General features: G+C 52.3%; 1 protein-coding gene across 4 annotated transcripts in view; it reads left to right on the top strand.

Annotated features, from left to right (window-relative positions):
• The window catches only part of DSCAML1 (DS cell adhesion molecule like 1), a 361,955-nt gene that overhangs the window by 11,923 nt on the left and 333,466 nt on the right, over window positions 1-16,566 (top strand). For 3 of the 4 annotated variants that reach the window (XR_014815394.1, XM_021062901.2, XM_084976245.1), the window contains exons 2-3: window positions 4,919-5,236; window positions 8,924-9,070. Coding sequence is in view for 2 of the 4 variants with exons in the window: in XM_021062901.2 (XP_020918560.2) it covers window positions 4,919-5,236; window positions 8,924-9,070 (465 nt within the window). In the remaining 2 variants the exon portion in view is untranslated. The remainder of the gene's footprint in view (window positions 1-4,918; window positions 5,237-8,923; window positions 9,071-16,566) is intronic. The other variant, XM_084976244.1, reaches the window with a different exon arrangement.

Raw genomic sequence — 16,566 nt, 5'->3', positions numbered from 1 at the left:
CTCTTCATGGCTCAGTAGTTAACGAGTCCGACTAGGAACCATGATGTTGTGGGTTCGATCCCCTGGCCTCGCTCAGCGGGTCAAGGATCCGGCATTGCCATGAGCTGTGGTGTAGGTCGTAGACTTGATTCAGATCCAGTGTTGCTGTGGCTCTGGTGTTAGCAGGCAGCTACAGCTCCAATCAGACCGCTAGACAACCGCATCCCACATAGCCCTGCATCCTCGCTATGGGGAACCAAGAACTTTCACCTTCCCTTCTACCTGCTCCGCCAAGGGGCTGCAGTCCTCTCCCTTTTGTGAATGTGGACGTGGAGGCTCAGAAAGGCTACGTGGCTTGCCTGAGGTCACACATCAGGTCAGGAGCGAGCTCCAGGAGGGACGGTAGCTCTGCCAGACTTGTCCCACGTCTCTGTCTATCGTCCCATGCTTCTGTGCTCCCCTCAGAGGTGGCTGAGGTGTTGTCACTGCTCCGAAGATTCTAGGAGCCAGAGAAGGAGGGAGAGCTTCTGCAGACTCTTGAGGTCAGGGTGAGGCCCCCCGCCCTTGCTACTCCCCTTTCTGTGGCTGGAGACTGGGCATCCCCTTCGCTCTGCAGCCATTCACTGGTGCCCTGTGGCAGCCTTCATCTTGGCACGTGGCAGAGATTGGAGGGGATGAGTGCCTCAGTTTCCCCTTTATGCATCTGCTCACTCCTTCCTCTTGGCAGGTGGGGCGAGGCTGAATTAATGTTTATTTAAAGGCTTCTGCATTCCTGGCTGACAGATGCCTTGTGATGGTAAAATATGAGCCCAACGTAAGTGCAAAATGCTATTGTTTTACACCTGAGGGTGATGTTTCATAATGGCAATGCACTGTCAGAGCCTTAAGCAAAAATGAATGGTTTGTCTAATCCTCTCCAGGTCCCCCAGACTCAGAAGACAGCAGCTCACATCCCGGGGTGGGAGAAATATGAGGCTACTCACCTTTGGCTATAAATCTGCGGTTTCATTGGCCCTGACAGGTGGCTGGACAATCCCAGTCAATTCATCAATTAAATCTAGCCATTTGTAGTTGCTGAGAGCCCCATGTCCTTGGCTCTGGCAGCCTCTCAGGCCCAGAGGGCAGGGAGGCTGTTGCTATTGTGGGTGAAGGTTCTACCGGGAGCCTGGGGCTGTGGGAAACCTGGGGAAGGGGTTGTCTCTGTGGGCAAGGAGGGTGGGATGGATTTCCAGCCAGGAGGAAAGGAGACAGAGAATGTGTACTTTAAAGTGGGTTTGGGGTGTAAGCAGGGATGCGGAGGGGTGCCCTGCCTGGAAAACTGGATTTTGTGGTTGCTGCCTCTTATCTTCAGCATGGTTCATACAATAGAGTTTCGTCCCCGGGCTCAGGAGTCAGGCAAAGTTGGGTTCTGGTCCAGCTCCAGTAACTTACACGCTGGGTGACTTTGGAAGGTTGGTTAACTTTTCAGAGCCTTGATTTTCTTAGCTGTGCAATGGGAATAATACAGTAACATCCCCTAGGAAGTCATGCGATTAAGTGAGATTATCCCTGTTGGGGGTCTGGCTCCCACCCTGGCCTGTAGCTGGTGAAATCCATGGTGCCTGTTATTCTTGCTGTTGGTTTTAGCATCACTAAGGGCTACATCATACTTATCCTTAAATATGTTCTTACCCCGTCCTTTGAATCAGACGATACCAGACTTCCTCTCCGTCAAGGATCTTTCTCAGCTTCCTAAGTCCATTCGTCAGACATAATGTAGAGTCTTTCTGTTCCTTGATGGATTTTGGCTTCCAGAATCCATAAAGCTGCCACGGGGAGGGTGTCTGATTAACTAGGTTGTCTCCAGAAGTCCCCAGAACCCCAGAGTGATGTCCCTGCTCCCCCAGGCTAAGCGTTATCTGAAATGTTGAGTCCAACAGGGGCCCTCCCAGGATGAGTGTGTGTGTGTGTGTGTGTGCATGTGTGTGAGTGCACACAGGCATGAGGATATATTACTCCTGTTCTTGGCCAGCCGACTATGAAAGTTGGTGGCCGGGTGGCGTATGAGGAGGCTAGAAGCCCCCTCGTTATTACTGCAGGGGTTACAATCACCTAAGGGTGAAGCAATCAGACTCCAGGTGTAGACTGCCTGCGTCTGCATCCTAGAGCCCTCGCTTACCGGTTTGGGGTCTTGGGAGCGTTGTCTTGATCACTCAGTGCCTTAGTTTCCTCATCTGTAAACTGGGCTGATAATAGTACCCGCCTCTGAGGGTCGTTGGGAGGATTAAAAGAGGTCACGCCAGTAAAGTGCTGGCAACAGTGCCTGGCGTGTAGAAGATGTTTAACAAATAATTATTGATGGAATCTCAAACAAGTCCTTTGGAAGGGGAGCGGCTCCTGACGGGGGAACCTGCTGAGTGTGGATCCCAGGAGAAGCTTCTGGAGCCCTAGTGTGCTTCCTAGTGAAGTGGTATGATTCTGTGACCTTGGAGACGATTCTAGCCCCTGCGTGTTGGGCAAGCTTCTGAGGGGCCCCACATTGCTCTTCCGCAGAGCAGCCTTGTTCCGCCACCATCACCACCACCGGGATTGTCACAGGGAGGCAGAGTGAGCAGGTGGATGGGAAAGCTGTGCTGCCCCCTACCCCCACCTGCCACCGCTAAGGGCACAGTGCGGGGTGGGGACAGCAAATGCATTTGCTGCTAAGAGGGTGCCCCTGACACCGCGGCGAGGAGCCCATGGATGTGTTTTCCAGCACTGCCGATAATGGCTTCATCATGGCTTTTTATGAGATGATGTGAATTGCTCTGACCAATGAGGCTTAATGGCCTTCCTCATCCAGCTGCCCGGTACATTCCCCCTGGAGGCTCGGCTCAGAGTTAAGCTGAGAATATTAATATGGTCAGGATGCAAACCCTCCCCCTCCCCATAAAGTTGTGGAAATTGAGGTCAAGTTGGGTCCCCCGCAACGTTCTTTAAACAAGCAGCAGAGTAGTTTGTTTGCTCCTTGATCCTCCTAGTGGCGAGGGAGTGGCTTCCAGCTGGAGCCCCAGGACCAGGGTTTGCCTCCACTTGCTGGGAGGTGGCCCTCCTTAAGGGGGCAGCTGCTGGAAGGGAGGGGGCCCCCATCCCACCTTTCAGAGCTGCTCCCCACAAGAGCAGGAAAGACCGAGGCTCTGCTGGGGTGATAGTTGCAGACAGCTGTCCTCCCTGCCAGGTGGCCTAGACGTTGTCAGGTAGCTGCAGTCGTGAGCAGGTCCTCCCGTGCGACTGAGTGTTGCAGTGGCGACACGTCAGAGACGCTTGGGGTCTTTGCAGCCTCGTGTGTCCTCTGTCCATTTTTTTTTTTTTTTCTTGTCGTTTTGCTATTTCTTTGGGCTGCTCCCGCAGCATATGGAGGTTCCCAGGCTAGGGGTCGAATCGGAGCTGTAGCCACTGGCCTACGCCAGAGCCACAGCAACGAGGGATCCGAGCCGCATCTGCAACCTACACCACAGCTCACGGCAACGCCGGATCGTTAACCCACTGAGCAAGGGCAGGGACCAAACCCGCAACCTCATGGTTCCTAGTCGGATTCGTTAACCACTGCCCCACGACGGGAACTCCCCTCCATCCATTTTATGAGTGAAGGAGCAGATGGTCCCAGAGGGGAAGGGAATTCCGCAGGCGGTCAGTGTCACAGCTGGGTTTAGAACCTGTGGAGGGGGCATCTCTTGTGGCCCAGCTTGGACTGATCTATCCCTGGGAGCCGCCAGTCAGCACCCCACCCTCTGGGGCAACACATTTGCCATGTTGACCTCCCAAGGGGGCCTCGCTTCCTGCAGCCCTTCCTCTTCAAACACTGTCCCAGACATCTTACCTTCTGGCTGTGGCATGAGAGAAAGTGTGCTAAGATCTGCTTTAGAGCCATGGGTTCAGGTTTCAATCCTCTGGCTTATTAGCTGTGTTGCTCAGGCAAATCACAGAACTACACCCGGCCTCCAAAAGGGAATGATAAAAAAGGCAATGCCGTCTTTTCTCAGTTTGTACAGGTGTGTATAGTAGGTGCTCAATAAATATCCATTTATTCACTCAATAAATATTCTTTTTCTTTTTATGGCTGTAACTGCAGCATGCGGAAGTTCCCAGGCTAGGGGTCAAATTGGAGCTGTAGCTGCAAGCCTACATTACAGCCACAGCAATGCCAGATTGAAGCTTCTGAGACTTACACCACAGCTTGCGGTAATGCCGGATCCTTAACCCACTGAGCGAGGCCAGGGATCGAACCCACATCCTCACAGAAACAACATCTGGTCATTAGCCCTCTGAGCCACAACGGGAACTCCTCACTCAGTAAATATTATCAGGAGTTCCCATCATGGCTCAGCGGTAACGAACCTGGCTGGTATCCATGAGGACAAGGGTTCGATCCCTGGCCTTGCTCAGTGGGTTAAGGATCTGGCGTTGTCATGAGCTGTGGTATAGGTCACAGACATGGCTTGGATCCTGTGTTGCTGTGGCCATGGTGTAGGCCGGAAGCTGTAGTTCTGATTCAGCCCCTAGCCTGGGAACTTCCATATGCTGCAGGTGCAGCCCTCAAAAGCAACAAAATGTGATCTAAGCAATTTCAGTGTCTCTCCTAAAGTGTGGATGCTGGGAATGGTTCATGGTTATGGTTTGGGACCCCTCAGTGTAGCAGAGTGGCAGCTGCCTCTGTCCTCGAACTTGGCTTGGCAAGGAGGATGAGACGTTTTAACTTGTGCATTCCTGTGCTAGGCTGGAAACTTCTGCAGGGTGGGAACTGCCTATTATTCACCGTGGCCAGTGCCTGGTGTATAGTCAGTGCTCCATAGTGCTGCCTGAATGGCTGGTGCTTGAATATTATGAATGAGCGTGGGTGTTGCAGCCTCCGTGGCCGATGAGGGTATCATGAGCTGGCGCTAACCAGCCCCTCCTCCCCACCCCCTCTCTTTCCCTGCAGCCCGCCCTGAAGATGTTGGCACCAGCCTCTACTTTGTAAATGACTCCTTGCAGCAGGTGACCTTTTCCAGCTCCGTGGGGGTGGTGGTGCCCTGCCCGGCCGCAGGCTCCCCCAGCGCGGCCCTTCGATGGTACCTGGCCACGGGGGACGACATCTACGACGTGCCGCACATCCGGCACGTCCACGCCAACGGGACGCTGCAGCTCTACCCCTTCTCCCCCTCCGCCTTCAATAGCTTTATCCACGACAATGACTACTTCTGCACCGCGGAGAATGCTGCCGGCAAGATCCGGAGCCCCAACATCCGCGTCAAAGCAGGTAAAGGACCAGATGCCGGCTCCCCTCCAGGGCGGGAATGGGGAGCAGGCAGTGCCTGGCCTTCCGAGGGTGTGTGTAACCTGAAAGAAGCGGGCCCGTTAAGGAACGTTGTGCTGTTCTTTGGAATGTGGAAGCTCTGCCCCTTGCTGTGTGTCCTTGGGCGGAGAACACACCTTTCTGAGCCTCCCTTTCTTCATCTGCAAAGCCGATGCCAGCACTTAACCTTCTGCATCACTTGTGTGATGGTTACATGAGATAGTGCCCATTGAAATTAAGTAATGTGCTCATTTTAGTACTTGATTCATGCATGGGGAACATTCAGTGAGGTTTTTTTTTTTTTTGTAACCCTCTCATTAAAATAGAATATATGAAAAGAAACATGCATATGAATTTTTACAAAGTTTAATGTCCGAAGGAAGATGTCAGCCTCTCAGAAGCCCCTTCATGCTTTTTTCAGTCAGTCCTTCCTCAGTGGAAACCACAGTCCTGACTTCTATCAATATGGATGTTTGCCTGTTCTGGTACTTGATCTAAATGGAGTCTTGAGGACATCTGCTCTTGAAGCTTTGGCTCAACATTGTTTGTGGGGTTTGACCCTGCTGCTGTGTGAGGTTATAGGTCACTCATTCTCATCGCTGTGTAGTCTCGTCTGACGGTACTACACCTTATTCATCCATTCTGCTGGGGATGGGCATTTGAGTGTCATGAGAGCAGACATTTAGGTAACGCCCATGATGGAAAACTCTTAGCAGCTAAGGATTTGGTTCTTGGGGAGAGTGGATGGAGGTAAGGAAGTGAGGGCTTCTCAGCTGTTCTCTCTCTCTCTCCCTCTTTCTTTGCTTTTTAGGGCCGCACCCTTAGCGTATGGAAGTTCTCAGGCTAGGGGTCACATTGGAGCTGTAGCTACTGGCCTACACCACAGCCACAGCGACACAAGATCTGAGCCGCATCTGCAACCCACACCACAGCTCATGGCAACACTGGATCCTTAATGCATGGAGCGAGGCCAGGAATCAAACCCCCATCCTCGTGGATCCTACTCAGGGTTGTTACTGCTGAGCCAAGGTGGGAGCTCCCTCAGTTGGTCTCGTTGAAGAAATTAGACAGTCTCATTGCTCTGGGTTAGTTCTGGAGGCAAGGGACTGGCTGGGATCCACTACTCTTGTCTTAGGATATCATGATACGCCAGTGTGATCTAATCCATTGTAAAGTGTGCCTCACATAGTCATAGAGCACAGATGTTTGGGGAATGATTTTCTCAGAAGAACTTTTTGGGTGGGAGAGAACTGGTACTCTTCTAGCCAGCCCACTGGGGATGGCCCACTGGGGATGGCACCAGGCCTCGGGTGCGCCTTCTTTCCTGCCTGTGTTGGGCAGTGGAGAGTGCGTTCCAAAGAAGTCTCACCGACCCTCATGCTTAGTAACAGATCCTGCAAGATCTCTGACCCCTCGGTCTTGCAAGGAGTCATCCCCTCAGGGAAAGTTGGGTTTGTAATCTTAGCTCTGCCACTTACCTTAGGCAGAGAACACCTTTTTTCTGCGCCTCGGTTTCCTCATCTGCAAAATTGAGGCTAGCACCTGCCTCATTCATCACTCGTGTGATGGTTAAATGAAATAACGCTAAGCTAAATTAAGGTCCTTCTGCCTTGGGAGAGCCTCTCACACATACACCGTCCCAAGAAGCTGGGAATGGGTGTGTGTAGGGATGAGGGAGGTGAGAGTTCTTAATTAAAGAGCTGGTCTTCATCCCATTGCTTTGTCGGGGGTGGTGGTGGGGGGGAATGTGAGCTCTGAGAACCCGGGGCCATGCTTAGGTATCTCCCCTGGGCCCCCCATGAAACCTCTTTCCAGGAGCAGTGCTGTTCCCCTAACAGGACACCAGGTGCTGGGCCAGGAGCCCTGAGGCCAGGATTTGGAGCCCCGTTCTGGCTTCCACAGCTATTTCCTATCACCTGCCTGTTGTTGGGTTAGGATGCAGTTTTCACAGTAATCCTGTCTCCTGTTTCTTACAAGCCAGGGGACCAAGACAAAGAAAAGTCAAATCACTTGCCCAGGGGCACCTAGCCATTAATCACAGAGGTGTGGCCCTAATGACAAGCAGACTCGCTGCAGGGCTTTCCATGTGCCGGGCCTTCTGCATGCTGCTGTTATGATTTCCTTTTACAAATGAAGAAACAGGGAAGCTCTGAAGGGTTGACTAGCTCTAGTCCAGGGTTACCCCATGGCTCAGATGAGGAGGTCTGCTTGTTTGATGCTCTCAACTATAGGCCTCTGCTGGCTCTTGGGGACGGTCCCCGTGGTATGCACCCAAGACCCAGCCCCTTCTGCTCTGCAATTGGCTCCCCTCCAGTGCTGGCTCCCCTCAGCCTCCTTGCACTCTCCCTGTATCCACAGGTCGTGCCACGCCCAACCCACACAAGAGTGGACTGTAGCCCCACAGAGCCCGCAGGGTCTCTCTCCATGCCCCTCTCTTCCACCTCAGCTGCGTCTCTTCCTGTCACAGCCACAACCCGAGGAGGGAAAGAATAAAGACCAGGGCAGGGCTGGCCTGATGGTAAACACAGCCAATTAGAGGCTCTTGATGAAGCCAGAGGGGCTGCAGGTGCATGGCCGGCGGGACTGCAGGGCCCTGAGCATCACCCTGGCAACCGTGGCAGGGAGAGCAGGAGGGCACGCTGCCCAGGTGCCTGCTGAGGAACAAGGTCAGCAGGCAGTGGGGTTCTGGCTGCACCAGCTCTGCTTGGCAGAGAAGAGGTGGAAAGGCGGAGTGGGCCCCTGGCAGAGGCCAAGCAGAGGAGGACCAGAGAGCTAGAGGCAGGCTCCTGGGCCCCACCCCTAAGCTTGGTCCAGCCCACCCATGGGACCTGACTTGCAGAGTGCTTGCAGGTGACAGCATCCCAGAAACCAGCCCTGGGACTGGAGGCCTCCACTGCACACTGCCGGATCATCTGAAGGCGGGGGCAAAACTGGGAGTCAGGTTATAGGCAGTGACAGGAGGTGGGAGAAAGTAACAAGGATGCCTCGTTTTGGAGAATCCTGGAGATGGCCCATGACTCTGGGATTCTGTATTTTCAGAGATAATCCCAGTGTCACCTATTCTCTTGCATTGTCCCTATAAATCCATGAGCCCTGCAGAAAGTTGGGTATATCAAGTACCTTTTCCCAGGGTGCCTTGCCCTTTGAAGTGGCATAAAAATCTGCCGTTAGATCCTGTGTCACAGTCGTTATTTTGGCAAATGATGGTCACCAGGCTCCAGTGTCTGACCACCCTGGACCCAGGAATAATGTAGGGAATCAAATGTGGTTTCCTTGGAGGAATTCTGGCACTTTTCCTTATTACCCACACATGGGCTTGTGGAATGCAATCCCGTTGCAGGGCGTCAGTCCTGCCCTCCGGGCCCTTACAGTTAAAGCAGTTTGTGAAAGCTCATCAAAAGCAGAAAGGCGAGATGTTGGCTTTCCGGTCTTGCAGAGGGAGGCTGGGAATTTCTGAGGGAGAGGGGTGCCCAGTGGAGGAGAAGGAGGTTGTTGCAGGAGGCAGGGGTAAGACTCTGGCAGGAACGTCTGGGCAGGGTGAGCGAGAGGTGGGGAGAAGAGGTGATGGGGGGTGGCTTTCTTGGGCCCCCCATCTGTGTCCCAGCTGAGCCTGTGACACCCTCTTCTTTCTGCCCTGCGATCTCTCTGCAGTTTTCAGGGAACCCTACACCGTCCGGGTGGAGGATCAAAGGTCGATGCGTGGAAGCGTGGCCGTCTTCAAGTGCCTCATCCCCTCTTCAGTGCAGGAATATGTTAGCGTTGTGTCCTGGGAGAAAGACACAGTCGCCATCATCCCAGGTAAGAGAGGACCGTGGGGCCCTGCGGGCAGGGCTGCTGGGGGCGGGGGCAGAAAAGCAGAGGTGCCGAGTTGGTGGTCGACCACACCCAGCTCTGGAGGTTGGTTCTGGTGAGCAGTGTTCATGGTTCTGGTGATGTGTCGGCCAGAAGGCATCTTGGGTCTCAGCTTGGTGTGTCTCTCGGTGGGGTGATGCCAACCTGTGTGCCAGTGGCCTCTGCTGTGTGTGTGAAGGTCCCATCAGACCCGGGGTGCTCCTGCTCCCTCAAAGGAGTGGAGTGGCCCTCTTTCCTGACTGCCGGTTCTTGGCCTGCCCTTGGCCTTAGGGAGGGGAGGCAAGGCTGGAAGGATCCCCCCTCCCCGCCCCCGCCATGAAAGACTCGGGGGAAAGGAGGGCTGAGAGGCTGGGAGGTGGTCCCTGCTCCTGGGAGTCTCGGAGGACCAGACGTGAGTGAGTGAGCACGTGGGACATTGATGTTACAAGCTGCCTGAAGACCCCATCGGAATTCTAGCTGGCCTCACGCCGGGCCTGGTGTTAGGAGAATGCTTAATACCATGTGGAAGGGGCGCCTTGCTAGAGCCGCTGTGCTTGCGGGCCCTTCATTACTGGTTCCTTTCCCCTCTGCCGGGTTGTTGTTCAACAGGAAAACCAGTCTGGAAACCCCAAGAGGGGACCTCAGATCCTCCAAATACCTCCAGGCTTCCAGTTACAAAATTGTGGGTATTTCCTACCACTCCAGCCGGTCTCCCTTCGTTCCTGCCCGTGGCAGAGGCTCTGCTGCTTTTCCTTCCTTCTCTGCCACACCCCTTGGTTTCCTTTCCGTAAAACGGGGGAACTTGACCAGATGCCCCTTCCAGCGTGGATGGCTCATCACTGGGCCTATGAAATGGTTCTAGTGACTCAAGATCTTCAGGTTCATTGGAGAAGGCAGCCTTCTCTGCATGAAGCCTGTAAAGCTGGCGTCCTTAATTCTGCATTTGAACCTCTTGGGGAACTTGTTGAAAAACACCAATGTCCAGGCCTGATTCCGCATCTGAATCTCTAGAAGGAGAACCTAGGCATCAGTGGTTTTAAGTCCCCTGGGGTGGTTCCAAGGCAGAGCTGGCAGACAAACCAATGCTTCGGCACCTTGACAGTGAACATGGCACAATTCTTTTCTTGAGACGTTAGTTTGTGTTTTGCTCTTGGAACTTTTTCCTTCTCTCAGTCCCAAGCCGATGGCCAGGCCTGCATATCTCCTGGCCTCAGAGCTTGTGGCTGGATGGAAATCAGAAGGTACTTGAAGACAGCTGCTCTCCCTGCCTTTTGTAAAACCGAAAGCCAGCAGGATGGGCGTTGTGGATGGTGGGAGATCTTTTGAAGGCAGTGATGCCAGAGATGGGGTGGCGCTGGAGGCCACTCAGTGGGCACAGATGGAGGAAGCAGGGGTAACCATGTGTTGCTCCATGGGGTCTGAGGCCAAGGTTCTTGTGTCCAAAGAGGCCTGAGTGCCCGGCTCAAGACCCAGAGTGATCATGCAGGCAGGGACAACAGCTTGGTCAGGACCAGACAGACCCCAGACCTTGGCACATCCCTGAGAGAAGCCCCAGTGACGATGGAGATGCAATGTCCCATCTCTCTAGGAGAGTCAGATGCAAGGTGATTTAAAGAACAAAGAAATGTGGTCTTTCTCATACACCTGAGTTTATGCTCATTAAAACAGTAATTTTTTTACTATACGCCAGGCACTAAGCTAAGAAACTTTTATATATGACCTCATTTTATCCTCACAAAAAGTCCGTAAGTGTATTTTTTCCCTTCCACTTTACCAAAGCAGAAACAGGCTCAAAGAAGTAAAGAGACCTGTGGGTGACACATCGGATCAAGTTGAGGGCGGGGTTGAACCCCGGTGGGTTCTTTCAGCCTGTGTCCTGATCCCCACGCAGAACTGCCTCTTGGTGGCACTTGTACAAGTGTATCCAATAAAGTGTTACCCCGAGTCCAGCGGAGGCTTGAGCACTGAGGGAAGGAGGGCTTTGGCCTCGGGAAGGGGAAAAGCTCAATGTGAGTGTTGAGGGAAGAGTTTGTCGAACTGAGTCACGTGTAGCGAGTAAGAGCCCAGAATCTGGGACCAGGCTGCCTGGACTTGAAACTCACTCCTCTGGGCATGTCTTTTGCTTCCTGGGTGCCCCAGTTTCCCCAGTGATGATAAAATGGGGGAGATGCTTGACCTACTTCAGAAGGTTCAAGTAGAAGTGAAAGGCATTCATATACGTCAAATGTTTCAAACACTGGCGGCCACACACTGAGGATGGGCTGGTGCTGTGCGGACCATTATTGGAGGAGGAGAGTGCCTCCCCTCTGTGCTCCGCCCTTTCCTGTCGCGGTGTATTTCGGCTAACAGGCTATGTCTCCTCCACCAGACTGAGCTTCCCGAGGGTGGGAACGGGGTTGTTTTCCCACACACGTCCCTGGCTCCTGAGGCACTGCCTTGTACCCCCAGGGCAAATGCTCACCCAGTGTTCTTTGGACGCATGAATGGATGATCAGGAGGGGTCTGAAAGACTAGGGAGTGGTGTGTACAGAGGCCCCGGGTGAAGGATGAGTGTGGTGGGCATGGCGGGGTTAGAAGCGCAGCTCAGACGGGAGCGATGAAGTGAAGCTGGCTTCTTTGTGGAGGAGCTGGAGGCAGCGAGCTCCCCCAGGCTCACCGTAGTTGGTGCTGGTAGATGGTGCTGCAGGGCTGTCTTTGATGTCAGGCGTGGGCTGGTGGCCCCAAAGGGCGTAATTATCAGGGAAACAGGCTGGACGCTAATCTGCAGGGCTTCATTAACGGTGGGTTCTGCAGAACCCCTTCCTTTCCTTTAGCCTTGGTGAATCTTCCTCCCACGCCGAGCCCTCCAGCCCCATCCGAAATCATTCTAGATCCCTCTACAGCTGTGTTGTAGATCCAGCGAAGGATTTCCCAAAGTACATGAATCCAACTGACAGGCGCTCAGAGGAATTTATGAGAACCAGAGGGAGTGGAGATTTGCATCCTTGGGCTCCATAGATGAAGGGCGAGAACTTGGGCTTTAATTTTGGAAAATATAAACTGTGCATTGATTTTTTTCCCCATGAAAACAGGATTCTCTACCATCCATACCATACTGTCTTCTGTGTGTGTGTGCGTGTGTGTGTGTGTACAGGTGCTCAGGCATGCAGGTATTTTGGCTGGAACATTGAACAGCAGCTTCTCGTGGTGAGGGGAGAGCTTTAATGATGAGGTTGCCTTGAGCTTAAAGAAGCACCGAGGCGCCTGAGTGACTTCCCCCTGACACTTCAGTGGCAGCTTCTGGAGCAGGGAGAAGGGTGTTGACTTCGACTTCTAGGTCTGCAGGACTGGGTTCCGACCCTCCACCAACCACAAGCCAGCAAGAGCAGGTGTGAGAGAGCAGGAGGAGGAGGCACAGGAGGCTGATGAGGGCCAGTCCAGGCCCAGGAGACAGTTCCTCCGGGAGAGTGGGTCCCCTGGGAGGACGGGCCAGGCGGGGTGGGTGCAGGCCCCTGTGAATGAGGAGCTGGCCCTCCAATGCCTCTCTGAGGGAGGTGGGAAGGGATTAGAGGCTCAGGGCCTAAATGAGCTCCAGGAGGTGAGTACTGGCTCACGGGATGGCCTTCCCAGCTGTCTGCATGGGAAGGGGAAGCAAGCCTTCTGGAGCTGGGGCTGAAACTCTGAGCCACGTTGAGACTCTGCTTTTCACAGGGTGGTAGAGGCTAGAGAGACAGGCCAATGTACTACCTTCCCCAGAGCACCCTACTGCACCTGGCCTGCTTCCTCCTCCTTCCTGTCCCCTAAACATATTCCTTCTGGGGAGCTGCTCAAAGATGTGTGTGTAAAACATGGAGCCTCTTGCCTCTTCCTTTTCTCTCGGGGCACTTGGTCTGGAGGTAAACCGACTCTCCAGAGGGGGCAGGATGGGGGTAACAGGGCAAAGGGCTGTGCACAAACCTAAATTAAAATTAAGGCCTCCAGTAAAACTGAGATGTGGTTTAATTTCCCATCTGCATCATCACCATCACAATGCATGTTCTTGGATATAAAGATAAATCTGGCCTGGTTCCTAATAGCTTTTAATTTCCACCAGACCTGATTCTATTGTTGCGGGCTCCTTGTGGGAGTTTCCCGGCATGCTCTTCCCTAGCATCCTGATGGGCTGGCTGGGCCCTGGTGGGGAGTTTTGGACACTGCTCAGATGCAGGCCAGATGTGTCTGCTGGTGCTGGGGATGGCAAGCCTGGAGCAGCTCCCTTGTCTAAGTGGATGGGGCTCTTGGATGCTGGCTTGCCGTCATGCCTTGGCTGGGTTGGGAGTGCCCTGGGGACACTCTGTGCTGGGGGAGGGGAGAAGCAGAAGCAAGGAGAAGCTGGCCAGAGGGGTCAGCTTTTCTGAAAAGTGGGCCATGGTCCCTGACCGCAGGTGGGAGTCTGTGAGCCCATCGCCCATCTCCCACTTCCCTGATTGTTCCCAGGGTTCCATGTGGCTCGTGGGTTTTTGTACCTCGTTTGGTCCTGCATTTCCTCTGCCTGGTCTGGGCAGATTCCCTCTTTTCCTTATAGATACTGTCCTCCTCTTTTGTCTTTTAAACCTGGTGCCCATGGGTCCCCTTCCACAAAGCTTTCCATAAGCCTGTAACAGACCTCTGGTTCCTGGTTCCGTTTTGGGAGCGCTTATTTTGTTGTGTTTCATATTCCAGGCGTGTTTCTGTCTGTCTGCTGCAAGAGTGTGTACAACTCTCTCTTTTCCAGCTCTATACCCCCAGAGCCTTCCTAGCACCTGTTACAGCATAATAGTAACAATAACAAAATTAATGATAATATTTGTCATATATTGAGACCACTTTTGTGTTAGGCATTCTGCATATATTATCTCTAATGCTCATAAAAACCCTTTAAGAAAGATAAAGTTTTCTGTTTGTTTGTTTTTTATGATTTTTATATATGAGGATAATGAGGCCCAGGGAAATTAAGCAACTTCCCCAAGACCACAGAGCTAGGCCTGGCTTTGAGCTAGGGTCCTACTTCCTGCGGCCTCTCCTCATGAAGAATGGAGTGTCCTCCGATTCCAAAGTAGAAGGAGGGCCTGCTTGTTTCTTGGACTTGCCTGGGGACAGAGACGTGTCACCAGCCCTAGCACTGGCCTCCGGCTCTGTGCACCATGGCCAGAGGCTTTGGCTTTTCTGAAGGGTGACAGCTCTCCAGCTGAAAGATCAATGAACAAATCCACCATTCTAACAAGGAGGCTTTATGGCACACGGGCTCAGTTTTGAGTTCAGTGGGAGACACAAAGGCAGTCCTGATCTGGGAATTTAGGATTCTATCCATGTTGTCAGCTCTGATGGACAAGGATGGATAATCCCAGCACAGTATACAATCAAATATGATCTTGCTTTGCTTTGGAATGCAAAGTCAATGTATTAATTGCATTTTGCTCTGGCTGCTTTGACCCCATGAGTCTCCACCAACTTGGATGGGATGGCACAGCTGAGAAAGCCCAGGTGGAGCCTGGGAGCCAGTTTGAATCCACACAGGCTACAAATGGATGGAGTCACCGACTGAGCTGGAAGGGGCCTGGGATTCATGTGGTCCAGCCTCCTCATTTCCCGATAAGGACACTCAGGCCCAACCCGTGTGTTCTTGTGCTCCTTCCCCCTTCTCTCTTGGTCATTCTCAGGGCACAGTATCTGCACTACTCATGCTCTTTTATTACCAGACTTCTTTCCTTCTTGGTATAAAACCTACCCATCTTTCCAAGTCTGGTTCAAATACCTCTTTTTTTCCCCTCATGATGTCTTTCCCGATTGGATTTAAAAACCACGCAGATTAATCTCCTTCCAGGGGATCCTTTTCTGAACTCCCTCCGAAAGTTATCAGTTCCCTGCTCAAGACACTAATTGTATTTTGTCCTGTAATATTTTAAAATCTGTGTTATACCCACTATGAGGATGTCTAATCTTCAAGAGCAGGATGTATGTTTCATGCAGACCCCCTTCCCCTCCAGTGCTCAGGGAAGATGATCAAGGATGGTGATGGAATGTCAGCCTCTCTCCCCTCTTGGACTGTCCTGTGGCAGGCAGGCAGGAAGGAGGCTGGCCTAAGGTCACATGGAAAATTGGTGGCATTACAAGGTCTAGGCTTGGTGGTCCTCGGTCTCCATTAAGCTGAGCCACTTAAGAGCTCCCTAGAAATAGACTACTTTTGTGGGCTCCTTCTGTGGCATTCTGGTATTTAGATGCAGAATTGGGGATCTCAGCTCTTGACCACTTAGGGGCCTGGAGAGAATGGGCTGGGCTGGTGGCCTGTGAAATAAATGATGGGCTCAAGGCAAGTTGAGCAAAGGGGATTTGTGGCCTGCTGAGTGCTAGGTCTCAGGCCTTCAGAGGAATCAAGGCCTACTGATTTGACTATAACCTATTTCTTCCTTTCAGCATCTCCTATCTAGGGGTTATAGTTTCTTCCTAAGAAGAGATGATGCAACAGAGACTGGGATTCTTTCTGATGATGACAACCCCGCTCATGAAGGGGAGGGAGGCCTTGGTGTAGAAGTGGCATGTTGGGTGAGGGGAAAGGCAAACAGGCAGGGAGAGGATGGGGTGACCTGGGGACGTGGCTAGAGGTTGGGTGAGTAGAAGGTGAGAGAGAAGTGTGGAAAGGATGCCAGGATATTTAACTCGCAAAGGTTCTATCTAGTTCTAGGCGGGAAAATGACAACCTGAGAATAAAGACTAAGGTTTATGAAACACTAAGTTGCCAGGCTCTGGTATAAGCATTTTACATGTATAGCTCATTTAACCTTCATAGCAATCTGAAAATGAAGGGACTATTTTTTCCTCATTTTGTAGACCAGCAAACTGAGGCACAAAGAAGCTAAGTGAATTGCCTAAAGTTAGTAAGCAGGAGAGCCACAATTTAAACTTTTGCCTTCAGGAGTTCTCACTGTTGGGCAGTGGGTGAAGGATCCGGCATTGTCTCTACACCAGCATGGGTCACTGTTGAGGCGTGGGTTTGGTCCCCAGCCCAGTGCAGCGGGTTAAGGATCTGGTGTTGCCACTGCTGTGGTGTAGGTCACAGCATGGATTCAATGCCTGGCCTGGGAACTTCCATATGCTATGGGAAAAAATTTAAATCTTTGCCTTCAGACTCCATTATTTGTGCTCCTGAGCACTGTACTACCTTGTGGTATAAAAAATTAATACACAGAATACATATATGTTTTTTAACGGCTGCAATCAATGAGAGAAGTACAACACAATAAAAAAAAAAATTAGGTGACAGGAGTTCCTGTTGTGGCACATCAGAAATGAATCCGGCTAGGGACCACGAGGTTGTGGGTTTGATCCCTGGCCTCGCTCAGTGGGTTAATGATCCATTGTTACCTCTAAAATGGGGACAGTGGAACCTAATGCACACGGAATCCTTTATATGATAATTAGGCTTCTGGGCAACTTGAATTCTCAGCTGGAGAAAGAATGGACTAAAC

Source organism: Sus scrofa, chromosome 9 (genome assembly GCF_054392235.1).
Source record: "Sus scrofa isolate SSC_HxYL_T2T_F1_AM1 chromosome 9, Sscrofa_HxYL_maternal_Yorkshire_Landrace_v2.0, whole genome shotgun sequence".
NCBI classification, from domain to species: domain Eukaryota; kingdom Metazoa; phylum Chordata; class Mammalia; order Artiodactyla; family Suidae; genus Sus; species Sus scrofa.
Note: the sequence above shows the minus strand (reverse complement) of the source record. Positions and strands in the feature narration are given on the sequence as shown.